Source organism: Daphnia pulicaria, chromosome 6 (assembly GCF_021234035.1).
Source record: "Daphnia pulicaria isolate SC F1-1A chromosome 6, SC_F0-13Bv2, whole genome shotgun sequence".
NCBI classification, from domain to species: domain Eukaryota; kingdom Metazoa; phylum Arthropoda; class Branchiopoda; order Diplostraca; family Daphniidae; genus Daphnia; species Daphnia pulicaria.
The window spans coordinates 20,068,898-20,084,356 of NC_060918.1; the positions used below are offsets into that span (position 1 = coordinate 20,068,898).

At 41.5% G+C, this 15,459-nt stretch overlaps 1 protein-coding gene and 1 long non-coding RNA gene across 3 annotated transcripts; one reads left to right on the top strand and one right to left on the bottom strand.

The window, feature by feature from the left end:
* The first annotated feature begins 3,024 nt into the window (after window positions 1–3,024).
* LOC124343998 (glycine, alanine and asparagine-rich protein-like) lies at window positions 3,025–4,290 on the top strand. Its single transcript, XM_046797387.1, has 3 exons — window positions 3,025–3,123; window positions 3,225–3,304; window positions 3,385–4,290. Exons 1-3 carry the CDS (start codon window positions 3,093–3,095, stop codon window positions 4,090–4,092), a joined length of 819 nt encoding a protein of 272 aa, XP_046653343.1. The 5' UTR covers window positions 3,025–3,092; the 3' UTR covers window positions 4,093–4,290.
* Window positions 4,291–8,717: 4,427 nt separating this feature from the next.
* On the bottom strand, window positions 8,718–15,183 carry LOC124344458. Of its 2 annotated transcripts, XR_006919746.1 has the most exons (3): window positions 14,859–15,183; window positions 14,269–14,778; window positions 8,718–8,819 (listed from the first exon to the last, which is right to left on the bottom strand). It is a non-coding gene; the product is annotated as an uncharacterized LOC124344458 (long non-coding RNA). The 2 variants fall into 2 exon arrangements; XR_006919745.1 differs by lacking the exon at window positions 8,718–8,819 and having other exon boundaries at window positions 14,219–14,778.
* Between the last annotated feature and the right edge of the window lie 276 nt (window positions 15,184–15,459).

The window sequence follows — 15,459 nt, forward strand, 5'->3', positions numbered from 1 at the left end:
TCTTCTATCGTGTCCGCTTGGATTATCGACAAATATCCACACACCACCAACCCCCACGCCCGTCATTTGTTCATTTTTCCCGTTTAATTTTCAATTCTCTCCTCGAAAATTCAATTCGAATTTTTTTTTGTACATATATATTGAATGTCTTCTATTATTGTGCATGCCCATTTTTATTATTGGTCAAAATTTCAAAACAACAGTCTAAAAAGCAACAACAATTATTATTTTTTTTCCTACTAAAAATCGGAATCGAGTTCAAATGAGGGATGATAACGAACAAAAGAAGAAGGAAAACAGTCCACTATTATAGTTAATGTGTAATTCAATTGCAAAAACGGAAACCAAAAGGTGGGGGGCAATTAAACAACAGTTTAAAAAAAAATAGCACATCAAAATAATTAACAATCTTTTTTTTTTAATTAAAAAAAAAAAACTTCGATCGGGCGACAGACGATGCATTCCGAGTTACAATCAAACAGCCAGGAAAAAAAAGAATCAAGACATTTTCAAAAAAAAAAAGATCCCGCGCATTTTTTTGTTTCAAATTCATTCACTTTTAAACTTTCTAATTAAATGACTGTCTCTCCTCTTACACATCTACCGATTATGTTGGACATATTTTTCACGAGATTTATAGACACGCAGCAAAATTAAAAAAAATCCAGTCACACACGCAATATACCACCCCCCAACCCCCACCCCCACCTGACTGACGACTGACGTCATCTTATCTGATCAGAGGCTATATATTATTACATTTATGTTTTTCATGTTTCTTTTTTTTTCGTTTATCACTTGCAATTTTCCACAAGAAGAAGAAAAAAACAAAACAAAATAACCAGCAACCACATATAAAAGAGCGCTCGCAGCCACCGCTACATAGTGTATAATAATAACAATGTACGTTTATTCTAAAAATGAAATTATCTCTCCGGCCTTTTTATTCTCTAAACATTATATTCGTCACGCTCTCCGCTGCTATGATTATTTCTCTCCTTTTTCGCTCCTCTCCATCTATATATATATATGCTCTCTCTTTTGAAATTATTATTCTATATACAAACTTCTCGTTGATATATAATAATAAGATCAATGATCCTGAAATTGCTGGTCGTCTGTGTTTTCCGTCTTGTTTTTTTTTATTGAAAAATAGAGACCCGCGAAATTCGAATTTTTTCCGAGGGAAAGAAATTTTCAACCAATTTTTAAAAAAGGATGAAATAACAGATCAAATGAAAAAGATGGCGCTGAATTTTTTATTTTTATTTTTTTGTGTATTTTTGACCTTCTGATGACGTGATGATGAAATTTTTCTTTTTTTTTGTTTTGTTGTTTCTGTTTTGTATATGACGTGTTGTGCGTGTGGACGGAACAAGGAGAATGTACAAAAGAAAAACATAACGAAAAACACACGACAAACAAATATTTGATGCTGATGGAAATTAAAAAAATAGAAAACGACGTTTGTTACGACGATCACAAACCAATTTTTGTTTTTGTTTCGTTTTTTTATTCTTTTCGTTAAATGTATAATTGGCTTATATATATACATAGAAATGACGACATTTTTCTGGTCAGAGCGCAACTATTCAATTAGAAAACTTTTGTTTCGTCGAATTATTATGAATAGATGTGGTCAATTTTGGATCGAATTTGAATATATAAAATTTTGCCCCGATGGTGTCAAACTCTTTTTCTATATAATTCTGTCCATATTTTGTAACCGAATGATGGTGACGCGAATCTTTCCGATTGGCCGTGTGTGTTTATTCCCTCTTCTTTTATTTACATAAACTATTATATACATCCTATCAACTATATATATTTCTCTCCCGAAATTAATACAATTCGAATTTTGATTGGCCGACAGCTGACACGTCAATAACTATTTCAACGTATATCACATGACGGTGTGAATCTCCTTTGTAATATTTACGAACGCTCCCTAAAAACCGAAATAATAATAACACATTACACGTCAATCAGCATCAACTATAAGCGTGCGTATCCCAAATCGATTGTTTGTTCTAATGAAAGTGTATTACAGTTGGTACTTCATTTGGCATCAATAATCAAATAATCATCGAAAGCTTTATTCGTTTCATTCAATGTGAAAAAGGAAATTGGCAAATTGCTGAATTGTCTTTCCACAGATGAAAGAGAACAGAGAGTATGACTTTCATTTTCAAAGGAGTAAACGAAGAAGTAAACAAGGAGCTGAAGTATATAGTGTTGATGCCGGTGAACAATAACACTGTATGTGTGTCATTCGATTTCTGGCGGATATTAATAGGACAATAACCATAATGAAGTTCGGATGATTCGTGACTTCTTTGATTCCGTGAATGAAAAGTGCACGTCCATGAGAAAGTCGCCTTGCGCCTTATTATATTGCTAAATCGCTGTATATTAGGTAATAGACAATTAACTGTTTTTTTCCGGGTTTTTTTGGGGGGGATTTCTGCTGACGTTTGGAGTTAACAGGGCGTGCAGTCTATGCAGACGTAACGCCATTTTATCGGCTGGAAACTTTGATCGAACGCTCTTTTATCCTATTATTAGGCACCTCATTCATTGTGAAATTCGAGCGATGACAATGAATTGGATGGCAGTTGACGATCTCCGGGTTTCTTCGGGGTGAAGACAAAAAAGTCTATACTTCCGTCTATTGAACACGGAAAAGAGAAATTGCGTTATATTGGACGGTATAATAGAACGGCAAAAGAGATCACGAATTCACGGTGGTGTTTCCTAACTATATCGCGGGTGAAATTGAATTACAGCTCTAAATTAGTACATGGATGTGCTACTACCCACTTTCTTTTTCTAAAGGCTTCCCTGTCAGTCAGTTCAATTTTATTGAAAGAATATTCCATCTTCTTTGCGCGGTTGTAATAAAGGCCTCCCCTTTTCTTTTCTAATAATGGCAGCTATGCATAACGATTCCGTTCGGCTATAGTGTTGACTGCAACAAATGGTAGACTATTTAAGATTGGAATAGCGACGAAAATGACCATCAGTCGCCTTTTGGTGAGCTTATTGCACAGTGTTCGACGTCTATTAGACACCAATCGCAAATCTATTGAAAAATGAGGATCGCTATTTGCTTCATGATTTTCGGTAAGGCTTTTTCACAATTTTTTCTTGAAATTTATTATCTAAGGATTTTTGAGATGGAAGTTGAACAGCATTATAAGGATTTTGTGTATTCGACGTTTTAGGTTTCGTAGCCGTTCTTCACGCATCTGCTATTAAAGAAGCTGAATCATCTGACAAGTCTAAAATCGACGAGCCAGCTCGTGTAAGTCTTGCGCTCATTAGCACAAGGCTATTATTTAGTATTAATTCAATTATGGAAATTTTGTCAATGCTTATCATCAGGAAAAACGTGGATTTGCAAGCGGTGGTGGTGGTGGATATGGAGGCGGAGGAGGATATGGCGGAGGAGCCGGAGGAGGAGCTGGAGGATATGGAGTAGGTTATGGTGGAGCTGCAGCCATCGCCCAGGAAGCCGCCAATGCCGCAAAAGCTGCCCAGAACGCCCAAGCCGGAGCTGCTTCTCAGGCCGCCCAACAAGCGCAAGCGAGCCTCGCAGCCCAGGCTGTTCAGGCTGCCCAACAAGCTCAGGCCGTAGTAGCGGCCAAACAAGCCCAGGCTGCCCAAATTTCCCAGGCCGCACAAGCCGCTCAAGCCGCTGCATTCGCCGAATCTGCCCAGGCTGCTCAAGCTGCTCAGGCCGTTCAGGCTGCCGAAGCCACCAAAGTCCAGGCTTTGCAACAAGCCCAAGCTATTGCCGCTGCTGCCAAGGCCGCTCAGTCTCACGCCGCCCAGGCTGTCGCTTCCCTACAAGCCGCTCAGGCACAACAGGCTTCTCAGGCCCAGATGGCCTATCAAGCCCAAGCCAACGCCCAAGCTTTGGCTTACAAGCAACAGGCTTCATTGGCCGATCTCGCCGCTGCCCAGCAAGCGGCCAACAAGGCGTACTCGGCCGCTCAGGCCGCTCAAGCCACAGCTGTCGGCGGTGGTGGTAGCTACGGTGGATTCGGCGGAGGATATGGTGGCGGCCATGGAGGATGTCCTGCCTGTTAATCATTGACTGAAACTGACTAACAAGATCTATTTTACCTTATTTTAACCTTGGAAAAATTTTATTTCCAATAACCATGTTGATTTTTTCATCTAAATTCTATCCACGCGAAGATTGTAGATCAATCTACCAATGATATTTTTTCCTTCATAATAGTAGCTTGTGTGATATAAGCTTCAAATACACTACTAAAAAGTGAATAATTCTATCTTGATTTTTAAAAATAAATCCTACAATATATTGAATGAATCAAATGAAAAGACAAATAAAAGCAGTACAATAATAACTTGTGTTTAAAAGAAATGTATTGAAATCAACTGACGGAACAGTGCTGACCAAAACTGAAAGAAAACAGCTGAGAAATTTAATCTTGGAAATTCTTGACAATAATTCCAATCGGATTCTTATTAAATTATTGACTGAAGAAAGTGGCGTAGAGCGGGCGGAACCTGGTCCTCGTCGAATAGAATTCCACTTTTGTGCAAGACTTGAGAAGCCAAGCACCTCAGAGACGGTGGCGGGACGTAGTTGATGATAAATTGAAGGTCAGGATCGGGATGGCCCTGACTGGCGAGTTGACTTTGCCATTGCTGGAAGAGCATCAAGGGTGTCCAGTTGCTTTGGTTCAACTGCTGCTGGTCAATGCGGGCCCCGTATTCCAAAAGCAGCCGAGATTGGGCAATAACGCTGCTACGATTCATGGCCAGCAAGTGGAGGGGAGTCGATCCGTGCAGGTTGACGGCGTTGGGATCGGCTCCGAGTCCAAGGATCAACCGGGTCACAGACAGAAGCAGCTGCGAATCTTCGGCCCGAGTAATAGTCGGCTCTTCCTCGTCGCCATGGTTACTCATCACTTCCACAAATTCCGCGTCGTCACGTTCGTCCGACCACAGCTGAGCATCTCGGTGATGGGCACACGACGGACATCCGCTCACGTCAGTGCTGTAGTCGTAGTCGTATGGATCAATGACTTCATCCTCCGACAAATTAGAAACGTCGTCGTCACGCACATTTTGGCTCTCATCACCATCAGCAGGAGCAGGGCTAATATCAGGGCTGTCAATCAAGTCGCCGCCAGCGTCAGCATCACAGTCGCTGCTGCTGTCCAGGTCGCTCCCATCATTGGAGTTGCTCCAGTCAAATTCGCTGTTGTCGTCTAGCCCATCATCACTGTGGCCATAGCTGCCGGTGAGTGAGCCGGACACTTGGCTCCCGGAGTCGCTGCTGCTGCTGCTGCTGTCGTCATTGTCATCCATGTCTTGAGGAATTTCAGCGACCAGCATGTTACCGAGACTCGTCAGATTGCAAATGGTGTGCAGGAGATTCTGATTGGCGTTTCCCCACCGGTGATCCTTGGCGATGAAGAGCGACAGACTGCGCTCAAACTGTTGGCGATCCTGGTGGCTCCATTGTGGCGTCATCTCGCTGGCCCAGAAAATCAGTTCGACGATTAAACCGGCCAGACTGACCAGAGTGTTGGGGTAGATGTTCTCGAGTCTGCGATTTGCCTGCAGATTAGACATGTAACTGCAAGCGAAATCGAAGGTGGCCATCAGACTGGCAAACGGGAATTCTTCCTGGCCGGCCGGCTTCTTCTGTCGCAGATGGGCGACACTTTTCGTCATGATGTCCAAGGCCCAGTTGACTATACGACTCGTCTTCCATCCCTTCCACTCGAGTCCTTGCTCCGATTGCTGCAGAAAGAGCCTCAACGCGCGGATGCTGGCTTCGCCGCTCTGCTCTTGCTGGCCGAAGGAATAGACGGAAGCGCATCGGCACAAGTAGGTGAGATTAAAGATGTGCGGACCATCAGGATGCACCATGTCCAGCACTCGCTGGCTGACCAAAAGTCCCTGGGTGAAGAGCTCGAAGGTGTTGCTGGAGAGCTGCTCTAGTTGTTCCAATGTGGTAAACTCGGACGTCAAGCCGAAAGCCAGGCCAGCTTCTGATGGAAGAATAGTTTTGGGTAGATTCGGCTCGTCGGCCGCTGTCGAGTGACGAAGATGCAGGGCTGCTCTCCAGTACTTGAGGCCGTTTTGCGGGGCTGGATGCGTCTCGTAAAAGTAAAAATTGACTGCGCCCATCAGTTCCAGAATGTTGATCTTCTCTTGTCGGCCGTTGGGACTGGAGACGATGGAATCGATCATTCGGTCGGTTTGATGTGATCTCACTTCCGCGGTAAGGAGGTAGGCGGCAATGTCCAGCTCTCCGCAAACGATAGCCGCGTACAGTGCTGGGACGTCCAGGTATTCGACGCCACCGCACACGAATCGTCCGATTTGCACGATGGGAACGTCCAGTTTGTCAACCAAGAATTGAACCATTTCCAAATTTCCCAGCTGGATGGCCACCAGCAGCGGCGTCTGCCCGTGTTCGTTGTACGATGTCGACAATTCGGTGGTCACTGCCGGCCCGTGGGTTTGCAGAATGTCAGTCACATCTTGACTGGATCCTCCGGTTACAGCCTGGAAAAATGCCTCGCAGTCCTCGTAAGTGATGAGCTGGGGATCCGTTGAAGGGAGTGGATACGAGGCTGGTGGCGTATAATTTGCCGGGACACGCCTCAACACTTTTCGCCATTTCTTGATCATTTCCATCGGATAATCTTCGTCGGACCAAAATCTTCGCCAAATCTTTCGCCAAACCATTTTGACTTTCTCACGAGATTCCTCCATCTTGTTTGCACAGGTTAAAGACAAGTTACGTTATATCTAGAAGAACACAGTTAAGATAAACGATGGGATCCTTCAGATTTTCGATCCTTTTTATATCAACGGGAAGAGCCAGTTTTTGTTGGCAAGTCGAACTCCTCCTGCAATTACGATGATATCTCGAAAATGTGCCAACCGATTAACTTGAATTTTTTGGCGTTGAATACGTTTTAATTTTTCAAATATTAACCAACAGTTTTTTTTTCATGCAGAGTAATACAATTTAATTTGATAATCGTTTCAATTCAACGTTATAGTTGAGTTGACTGGCGCCGATCGGTGTAGTTTGCAATGTGGCCGCTTGGGGGTGAATTGCGCAACGGCAATTAGGGCAGTGTGTCGCAACACATGTTGCACAACATATTGCGTCACATTGTGTCACAATACATTTGGAATTTCGACCACCATCAGAATTGATCCCGTTTGCACCTCCATTTGTGTAGTTACAGGTAGGTTGTTTTCCTGTTGCTGAAGATATCAAAATAACAAGTCACAAGTAACAATAATGAATGATAGATCAAAATACCCAGAAATACTAGACTAATAACAATTTACAAGTCTTCCTTTTTAAATAATTGCACATAGTACGATTTTACTTGCTCACCTGTTTCTTTTTTCCACAACAACATGTACAACATCGTGAACATGCGATCACAAATGCCGCCATGCACACATAAATAAGTTCGGCATCCACAGGGCAAAGTTTAGGTCTCGCATCTCGCTGTCAAAGTTACTACTGACTACTACTGACCCTGTTTTCTTGACTTACGTACGCTACGTTATTGTGATTGTGTTGTAATTATTCGAATGTTAATCAACAGTTTTATTTCATATTACAGATGAATACAATTAGTTTCGATTATTGTTTCAAGTCAACAAGTTGCAGTTCAGTCGATTCACGGGGATCGGTAAAGTATGCCAAATGTGGCCGCTTGGGGGTGAATTGCGCTACGCCCATCACGACATTATGTCAATACATTTCGAATTTCCAAATGACTCAAGCAGGGAGCGATTGAATTGTTTTGTTGATTGGCCGAAAGTAGATTATAAACAATAATGTGTGCTTAAGCTGGGCATGTGTTTATATTAGCGAACTAAAACGATTGTGTATACGGAATTGCATGGGTGAATGGTCTAGAGCATCAAAGCTTCAATCAAGAGGTAATGAGGCCCTGGGTTCAAATCCCTGCTGAACCCGTCATAAAAATTGTAGGAAGCGCCCTATAGCGGCTGCACGCCAACACAGTTTCTTGATTGCTTTCAAGAAACATGACGTTAAACATACTGTGATGTGTATCACATTTTGATAAACAGGAAAAAAAAGCGCCTTTGAGCACTTGGAAACGAGTGAGGGAAAAGGCGCTATAGATGTTATACCATTGAAAAAGTAGTAGTCGAGCAAAAAATCGTGTGCAGTTTACGCCGATGCGCACCACAGCAGCCGATAGCAGAACTAAGATTGTTATTACGCTTGACAACCTCTATAGTCAAGATCCTTTGTTCGACAAAAAGGCCTTGTTCGACTGTTGTCGAACAAAGGATCTTGACTATAGAGGTTGTCAAGCGTAATAACAATCTAGGTTCTGCTATCGGCCGCTGTGGTGCGCATCGGCGTAAACTGCGCACGACTTTTTGGCATGTCTACTACTTTTTCATTGGTATAACATCTATATCAATTGAAACATAACATAACATAACATATATGTATTAAAATAGGTGGTGAGTCGTTGTCTTTGCTATCACGCACGTTGCGTGGAAAGGAGCAGAGAAACGCAGTAATTATCAGTCGCCACCACCACCGCCACCACCGTCGCAACCACCGCCGCCACCGTCGCAACCACTGCCGCCACCGTCGCAACCACCGCCGCCACCACCGCCGCCACCACCGTCGCAACCACCACCACCACCACCGTCGCCACCACCGTCGTATCCGGCGGACGCACCGTCACTCGGAGAACAATCGATGGCACCACTGATCCCGTCTGCACCGCCATTGACGTAGCCTTGGTTTTCCGTCACTAAAGATGTCAACATAACAAGGCAGATGATTGACCGATCAAAATATACTACGTATGCTATATGATTGTTCTTCTTGTTGAATAATTGCAGTATAAAGCATTTTTTAACTTGCTCACCTGTTTTCCCTTTTTTACAACAACTATAACATAACAGCGTAAATGAAAAAACGCCAATAGCGGCAAACACAGCTATAATAACAACGAAAATGGTATCCATAGTGCAGTTGAACAGATGTCCAACTCGATAGGAATAATTCGATTCGCTTGTGTACTAACCCTAGTAGAACAGGATAACTTCTAGATATCTTTAAGATATCTTCCTATCTTATCACTGTCTCGTTAAATAAAGATATCTTAAAGATATCTAGAAGATATATGTAATAATTTAGTAAAATTCGTTCGACAGAACTGTGTGTGACCTTTTATATTGAGCATATTTATAGCAAACATGACTTGAAGTATGGCAACAGTGCCATACAAAAAAAGATGAAGAGGTGTGGACGAAGCCTATGAGGCACCACACGTCGGTATATTAATCAGATCTTTTTTTGCTCTTGCATAGCAAGCATGTCTAAACATCGTAAATCTAGGCGTTCTCGTAAGACGGGTTCGAGTTCGAGTTCCGACTCTGACTCGTCTGAGAGATCCGCCTCTTCTTCTAATTCTTTTTCAAGTACCTTTTCAGACATTACTAAGTTTAAACCAAAAAACTTTACGCTTAGCAGACGCAAATCGTTGGTTCTCGCTAATTGGATTGCGAAAGGCATAGGTGAAAGAAACTTGAAGTCTGCTAGAGAGGAGTACAAGCCTATTGTCAAACGTGGCAAAAAGGCTAGTGTCAGTGCCTCTGATCTTTTTACGAATCCCAAATTGGACGAGACATTCTACGGGGCCCTTAAATTTGCCAAGAATTCGAGTGCAACAATGGCCAATATTGACCAATTGGAGAAAGTGTATCGAAAACAGACAGATTTCATCCTGGATATGGCCAAACCTCTCTTATTTCTGCTCAACAAGAAAAGAAAGAGAAGCAACAACGACTCCAAGGCCTTGAGATCCCTGTTAATGCTGTGGGTTCACCTGTTTCGCGAGATCACCCACTCTAGACGTCTCAACATTCTTACACAGACTCATCCCAATCACATCGGTCTACTTTCCCGCGCAGCAGGAAAACTTCCAGTTGGAGGCGAGGATCTTTTTGGGACGGATTTTGTCAATGAACTCGTCTCTCAAGTCAAGACCGCTAGTTTGATAATCAGCTCTGTGGCTGGACCATCGACTTCGGCAACACCGGGGAAATTGAGCCGTTCACATCCTCTATACGGCTCTCCCAACGACAACAACAGCTTCGCCCGGTATGCAAATTCTTTTTTAATTTTTTGTTTCCTCAGTTATTGGCCGATTGCCAGTCGCTCCGTTCATTCTGTTATCACATAGGCCCGTCTGACAATGACCTGTGGGTTGTGCCGTTAGATTTTTTGTTTGTCTACTATTACAAAAAAGCCGAATTTTTTGAACTGAAATTAATAACTAAACAGCAAAGGCGAATTTTCCCCTCCCCTCTTTCAACGTAATATTCCACCAAATGCATCGATGGATAGCGTCCAGCTGGATATTTGGTCAACAGAGGTGGAGTTTATAAAAAAAAAAAAAAAAAAGGAGAGGGGGGGCAAGTAGTACAGACGAAGGAGAAGAAAGCTAAGTCGACAAAGGTAACAGTCTAGTCTTTCGAGGCCAAAAGAAATACTTGCGTCGGGGGCGTTTCTGAAACTAATCCAAATATTCACCTACCCTCCGTTTTGGTTTCTGTTCACAACCGAGGGCGTTTTTGGGTTACCCTTGCCTTTGCCTTGTCACTTGCCTTGGTGTAAAGCGGAATTGGCCGAGATGTCAATAACCTTTCGAATGTTTCATCGCTTCTTCTCACCCTGATTGCATGGCGGAGAGCAAGACCGACACCACCGTTATCTACATTAAATCGTTGCACATAAGTCCGACTGAAACCCTACTAACACAGCGATGTACCATGGATATGACTGAAGCGTACTCCCAAGGATAAGGGAGATACAAACAGCATATCCATGGAATGCTTCATGTTTATCCTTATTTCCCCTTCCCCGCACGTACCATTTGTATGTCCCTTGAATATACCGGTTTGTGTATACACAGTATCCTTAAATAACATCCATCTTTGGATATGATTTCTGTCAGAAATTAAAAGATAAAAGTCTACCCCGAGACTTGAACTACTGACCTTCAATTCCGTAGCTCACCTCTCTAACCATTTGACCAACAGCTCGTACAATTTAGGAACAAAAGTTTGGGAGTAATGGAAATTGAGATATTTTTTAGCTTTTTCGTCCACTGTGTACCTAATATGGTTATACTGTGATGCACATTCTGTGTATGTACCAAATGGTATCACAACAAAATCATACCCCCGAGTATATTACTTTGATGTACAATCAGTATGTTAATGAATATACGCTGGTGGATCTACGATGAATATTCTTTATTTGATCCCATCCTAGATCCGAATAAATTTATACCTACGCTATACTACCGCCCCACAATTGCGACCTGGATCTATCCATCCCATATTTATCTACATCTTACATAAAGAGGATGGGCCGTGTTAGTAGGGAACTGTTTTATGTGCTACGAGCGTGAGAAGGAGCTGCAGAACAAAGACGTAGGCCAGCACCCCTACTCTCTCCTCTACGCTTGCTGTAAACCCGGGTAACATCTCATCCGCCCGCCAAAAACAAGAGATCTCTCCTTGAACTGTCAGGGAAGTTGGTCACTCTGCTCTCTCTCTGACCCTCATGCCAATATTTAAGAACTTACGAAATCTCTCAAATGTGTTGGAGTCGATTCCGAAATGTCTTTTCCCCTTGGCCAACTGAGTAAGGCTCAACTCTCTGAGCCCCTCCATCACGTACTGAGCGACTTAATTTTTCCTTTCAATTTGTCCTGTCAAATGCGAAAAAAAAAAAAATATATTTGCCTACATCAGTCAGATACCCCCAATCATGGAATCCTTTTTTTGATGTCACAACAACACAACCCTGAAATGTCTCGGAAGTTGGTATCTCTGCTCTTGACTCCCACACTACTAGAAACCTACGAATCTCTTCAAATTTGTTTGAGTCGATTCCGAAATGTGTTTTACAATTGGCCAACTAAGTAAAACTCAACACTCCAGGCCCCTCCATCGTGTGTCATTCGGGACCGAGCGACTTTATGTTTCTTTTCAATTTGTTCTGTCAAATGCGTGGAAACACATTTGGATTGTACTGTAGCATTGCGCAATACCACCAACTCCGCTTCTCTCTTGCTCAACAACAACAAACTTCGTGATCCCGTTCCCCGTCACTACAATAGGCCACGGGACTAGTTAGCGCTTAGGGTGAACCTTCACGGCACCAGAGAAAAAGAGTCCGAATTATCCTAGACTTCGGCCATTGGGCCAGACAGTCTATGTTGAAACAGCTTTACCACAGGGAGATGGTCGATGGACCATCCAACCTGATCGCCATCCATCTGACATCATCTTGGAGTCACAGTCGAACCCTCTGCTGTGTTGTGGTTCTATTTTCGCTCTTTTCCCTATACCTCGTCAGCTTTTGCTTTGAACACACAGTTCTGTCGAACGAATTTTACTAAATAATTGTAAAATTGTTCGAGCGCTAGCGCTGAACAATTGGGATTATTTACTAAAATGAAAAGAGAGACAGAACTGTCTCTCCCACGCGCCCACCGCTGCTTTTCATATTTTTAGTAATTAATAATGATCAGACTCGTTATTGCTTTTGTTATTTTTCAGTGGAAATAATAACGATTACAGCCGGGAAAAGGAGACAAGACAAAAAGTAATCATGTTTCCTTTTCTTGTTGCCTTTCCTCCGTGTTACTTTATATTTCAGTGCTTCTAAAGTCTGATTAATATACCGACGTGTGGTGCCTCATAGGCTTCGTCCACACCTCTTCATCTTTTTTTGTATGGCACTGTTGCCATACTTCAAGTCATGTTTGCTATAAATATGCTCAATATAAAAGGTCACACACAGTTCTGTCTCTCTTTTCATTTTAGTAAATAATCCCAATTGTTCAGCGCTAGCGCTCGAACAATTTTACAATTAGATATCTTCTTGAGATAGATGGCAACTATCTATAAGATATCTCATAAAATATATTTTTCTTCGGTTTGTGTGAACAGAAAAACAACGTGTAAAAGCAAATTTGTTTAAGTGAAACCAACGTAAGTTAGTCTTATTATCAAATGTAATTTCTTCAATTTTAAGTTATAAATATGCGAAAAACATGCATTGCGACTTTATTTGAAATTCTAACAAATTATTATAAATTATTTGAGCTGTAAAACATCCACAGAGGAACTCCTGAAAAAGTCACGAATTTTCTTTGTTCACAAAATTATGTTTCAATAGATTATTCATTACATTTAGCAACTGGGAAAAATTGCTTGGAAAAATCCTTAGTCAGACTAATATTAGAAAACACGCTAAATCTGTACGTAAATAAAGATTTTGCACTACAACTGTTAATGTGCATGATTTAAAAAATATATTTTAAAAAAAGGTACCATAATATCTTACATAACAACCCCACTTAAAAAGATTAAAAGTTAGATCACACCACAAATCGGAAGAAAAATTTGTATGTGTACGTTAAGAGATAATTACCTTACTTATGTGCGATATAAAAGCGCTTTCTCATCAATCAATAAGGTAACAAACTATTCTATCAAAACTGAACAAGAATATATGTAATTAATGTGGCGTGCTGGTATCGCACTCGATTGATAAATTGGTCCGGGTTCAATTCCCGGTAAAGACAAAGCTTTTATAAGTAATAAATCACTACAAAAGTGTCTGAAATCAGTTAAAACTGCAAAAGAATGAAAGGAATACTGAAAAGGGAATTAGGAAGGCATAAGAAGCGGTAAATAATTTATTAATTTGCTGTCTCATACATGTCTTGAAGCTATCTAATAGATGTATTTCTGTCTGAACGATATCTACAAGATATCTTGTTCTACTAGGGAAATAGTTTAAATTCGGACAAATTTGATGTCAAAATTCGCTACGTTTGTCTCATTGAACTGACTCGGAATCCTTCAGTTGGTTAGTCTATTTATGAATGCTGTCCGTACCGAGATAAAAATGCTTCAATTGATGAAGATGTCATTGCCCAGATTTGAAGCTAGTTACGTTATATGTACCATACCTGACGCTGACGTAAATATACGAGATTCTATATATGACACGGTACACATGATGACTCACAATAACTGCTCGTTACGTTGTCTTTTTCTTACCAGAATAGATATAAAACCGCGTCAACCAAGGCCAAACGTTATTATCAGATCCCAGCACAAGTTATCAGGGAAATAATATATTAAAGCAATATAACCATTGAAAACACATACACGTTATAAGTTGCACAATGCCGGGTTAATAATCTGGTTCTAAGCTAGTTTTATTTGGCGATCCGTTTGTGCTGTCGGCTTGTTCTAATAACTTTGTCCTCTTATGATGATGACTAACTGACTGGGGGATATTTCAAGTGCGTTGCGAGAATAGGTGTGTGATGCAATAATGCAATTCTCAGTTGCCACATTATGTCAATAAATTTACAGATTATTGCTCGTAAGCGGCAGAGTTTCTTTCTTAGTTGCAGTATATGAAGGCACAGAAAAGTTCGTCAAATCATTCGTCAATCAAAAATTACCGAGACCAAAGCAGCACTTTAATCAATCCAAGTCCAGAAAACGGGAGTCAACCAGTCGGCAACGCTGTCGCCATTTCGTAACTTGGCGGGGGATCGTTCTCTTTGTGAACAAACGTTCCATAAGAAGGAATAGGGGACAAGTTGGTGCGCTGGCCATCGGATGGCAGAGTTATAAAAGCAATTCCGTCGGCATTTCCACTTACAGTCACTAGAAATGTAAACAACACAATCTATAAGTTAACGACCCTTTACAGATACTATTGTATTAACTTTGACTAGAGTATTTACCATGATCAATAACAGGTGCTTCCGTTTGTTCAATAATAGTTGTAGTAGCACGAATACGTTTTCTGTAGAAATAATAGAAAAACGAAATCAATGAGCTGATCAAGAAGAGCAGCAATCCCCAATAAACTTCCATCATCCAGTTGGTTATGGAATCACTGCACAACTCTGCTGGATAGGAATTCTTGTAATGATTTCTACTTAATCAGACAAAAAATCGTCTGCTATAATGGCTACAATTGTCTAAATAATATGGGAAATAACGACGAGTTCAACTTGCTTTGAATCTCTCAGTTGGTTGTTTGTTAATGCCTCCCGCGCCGAGATTCCACTTCAATTATTAAGCGTCTGAGCTTATCGTGTATTATTAAGCGTCTGAGCAACCACACTTGTTTTGAAGTGGGCTCAAAACAGTCCACAACCTCATTTTACAGCGGTACAGATACGCAAACCCTAGTCCAAGAGATAAAATGTAGACACCAGAACTTGAAACCGCAGGTTATTCCCCAATTGAAGTACTGGGCTAGTTAAAGGCATAAACTATACAACGTCATCGCCAATCCGTAGTAGCTAATATACAACGTCACCGGCCATGGTAGTTTCT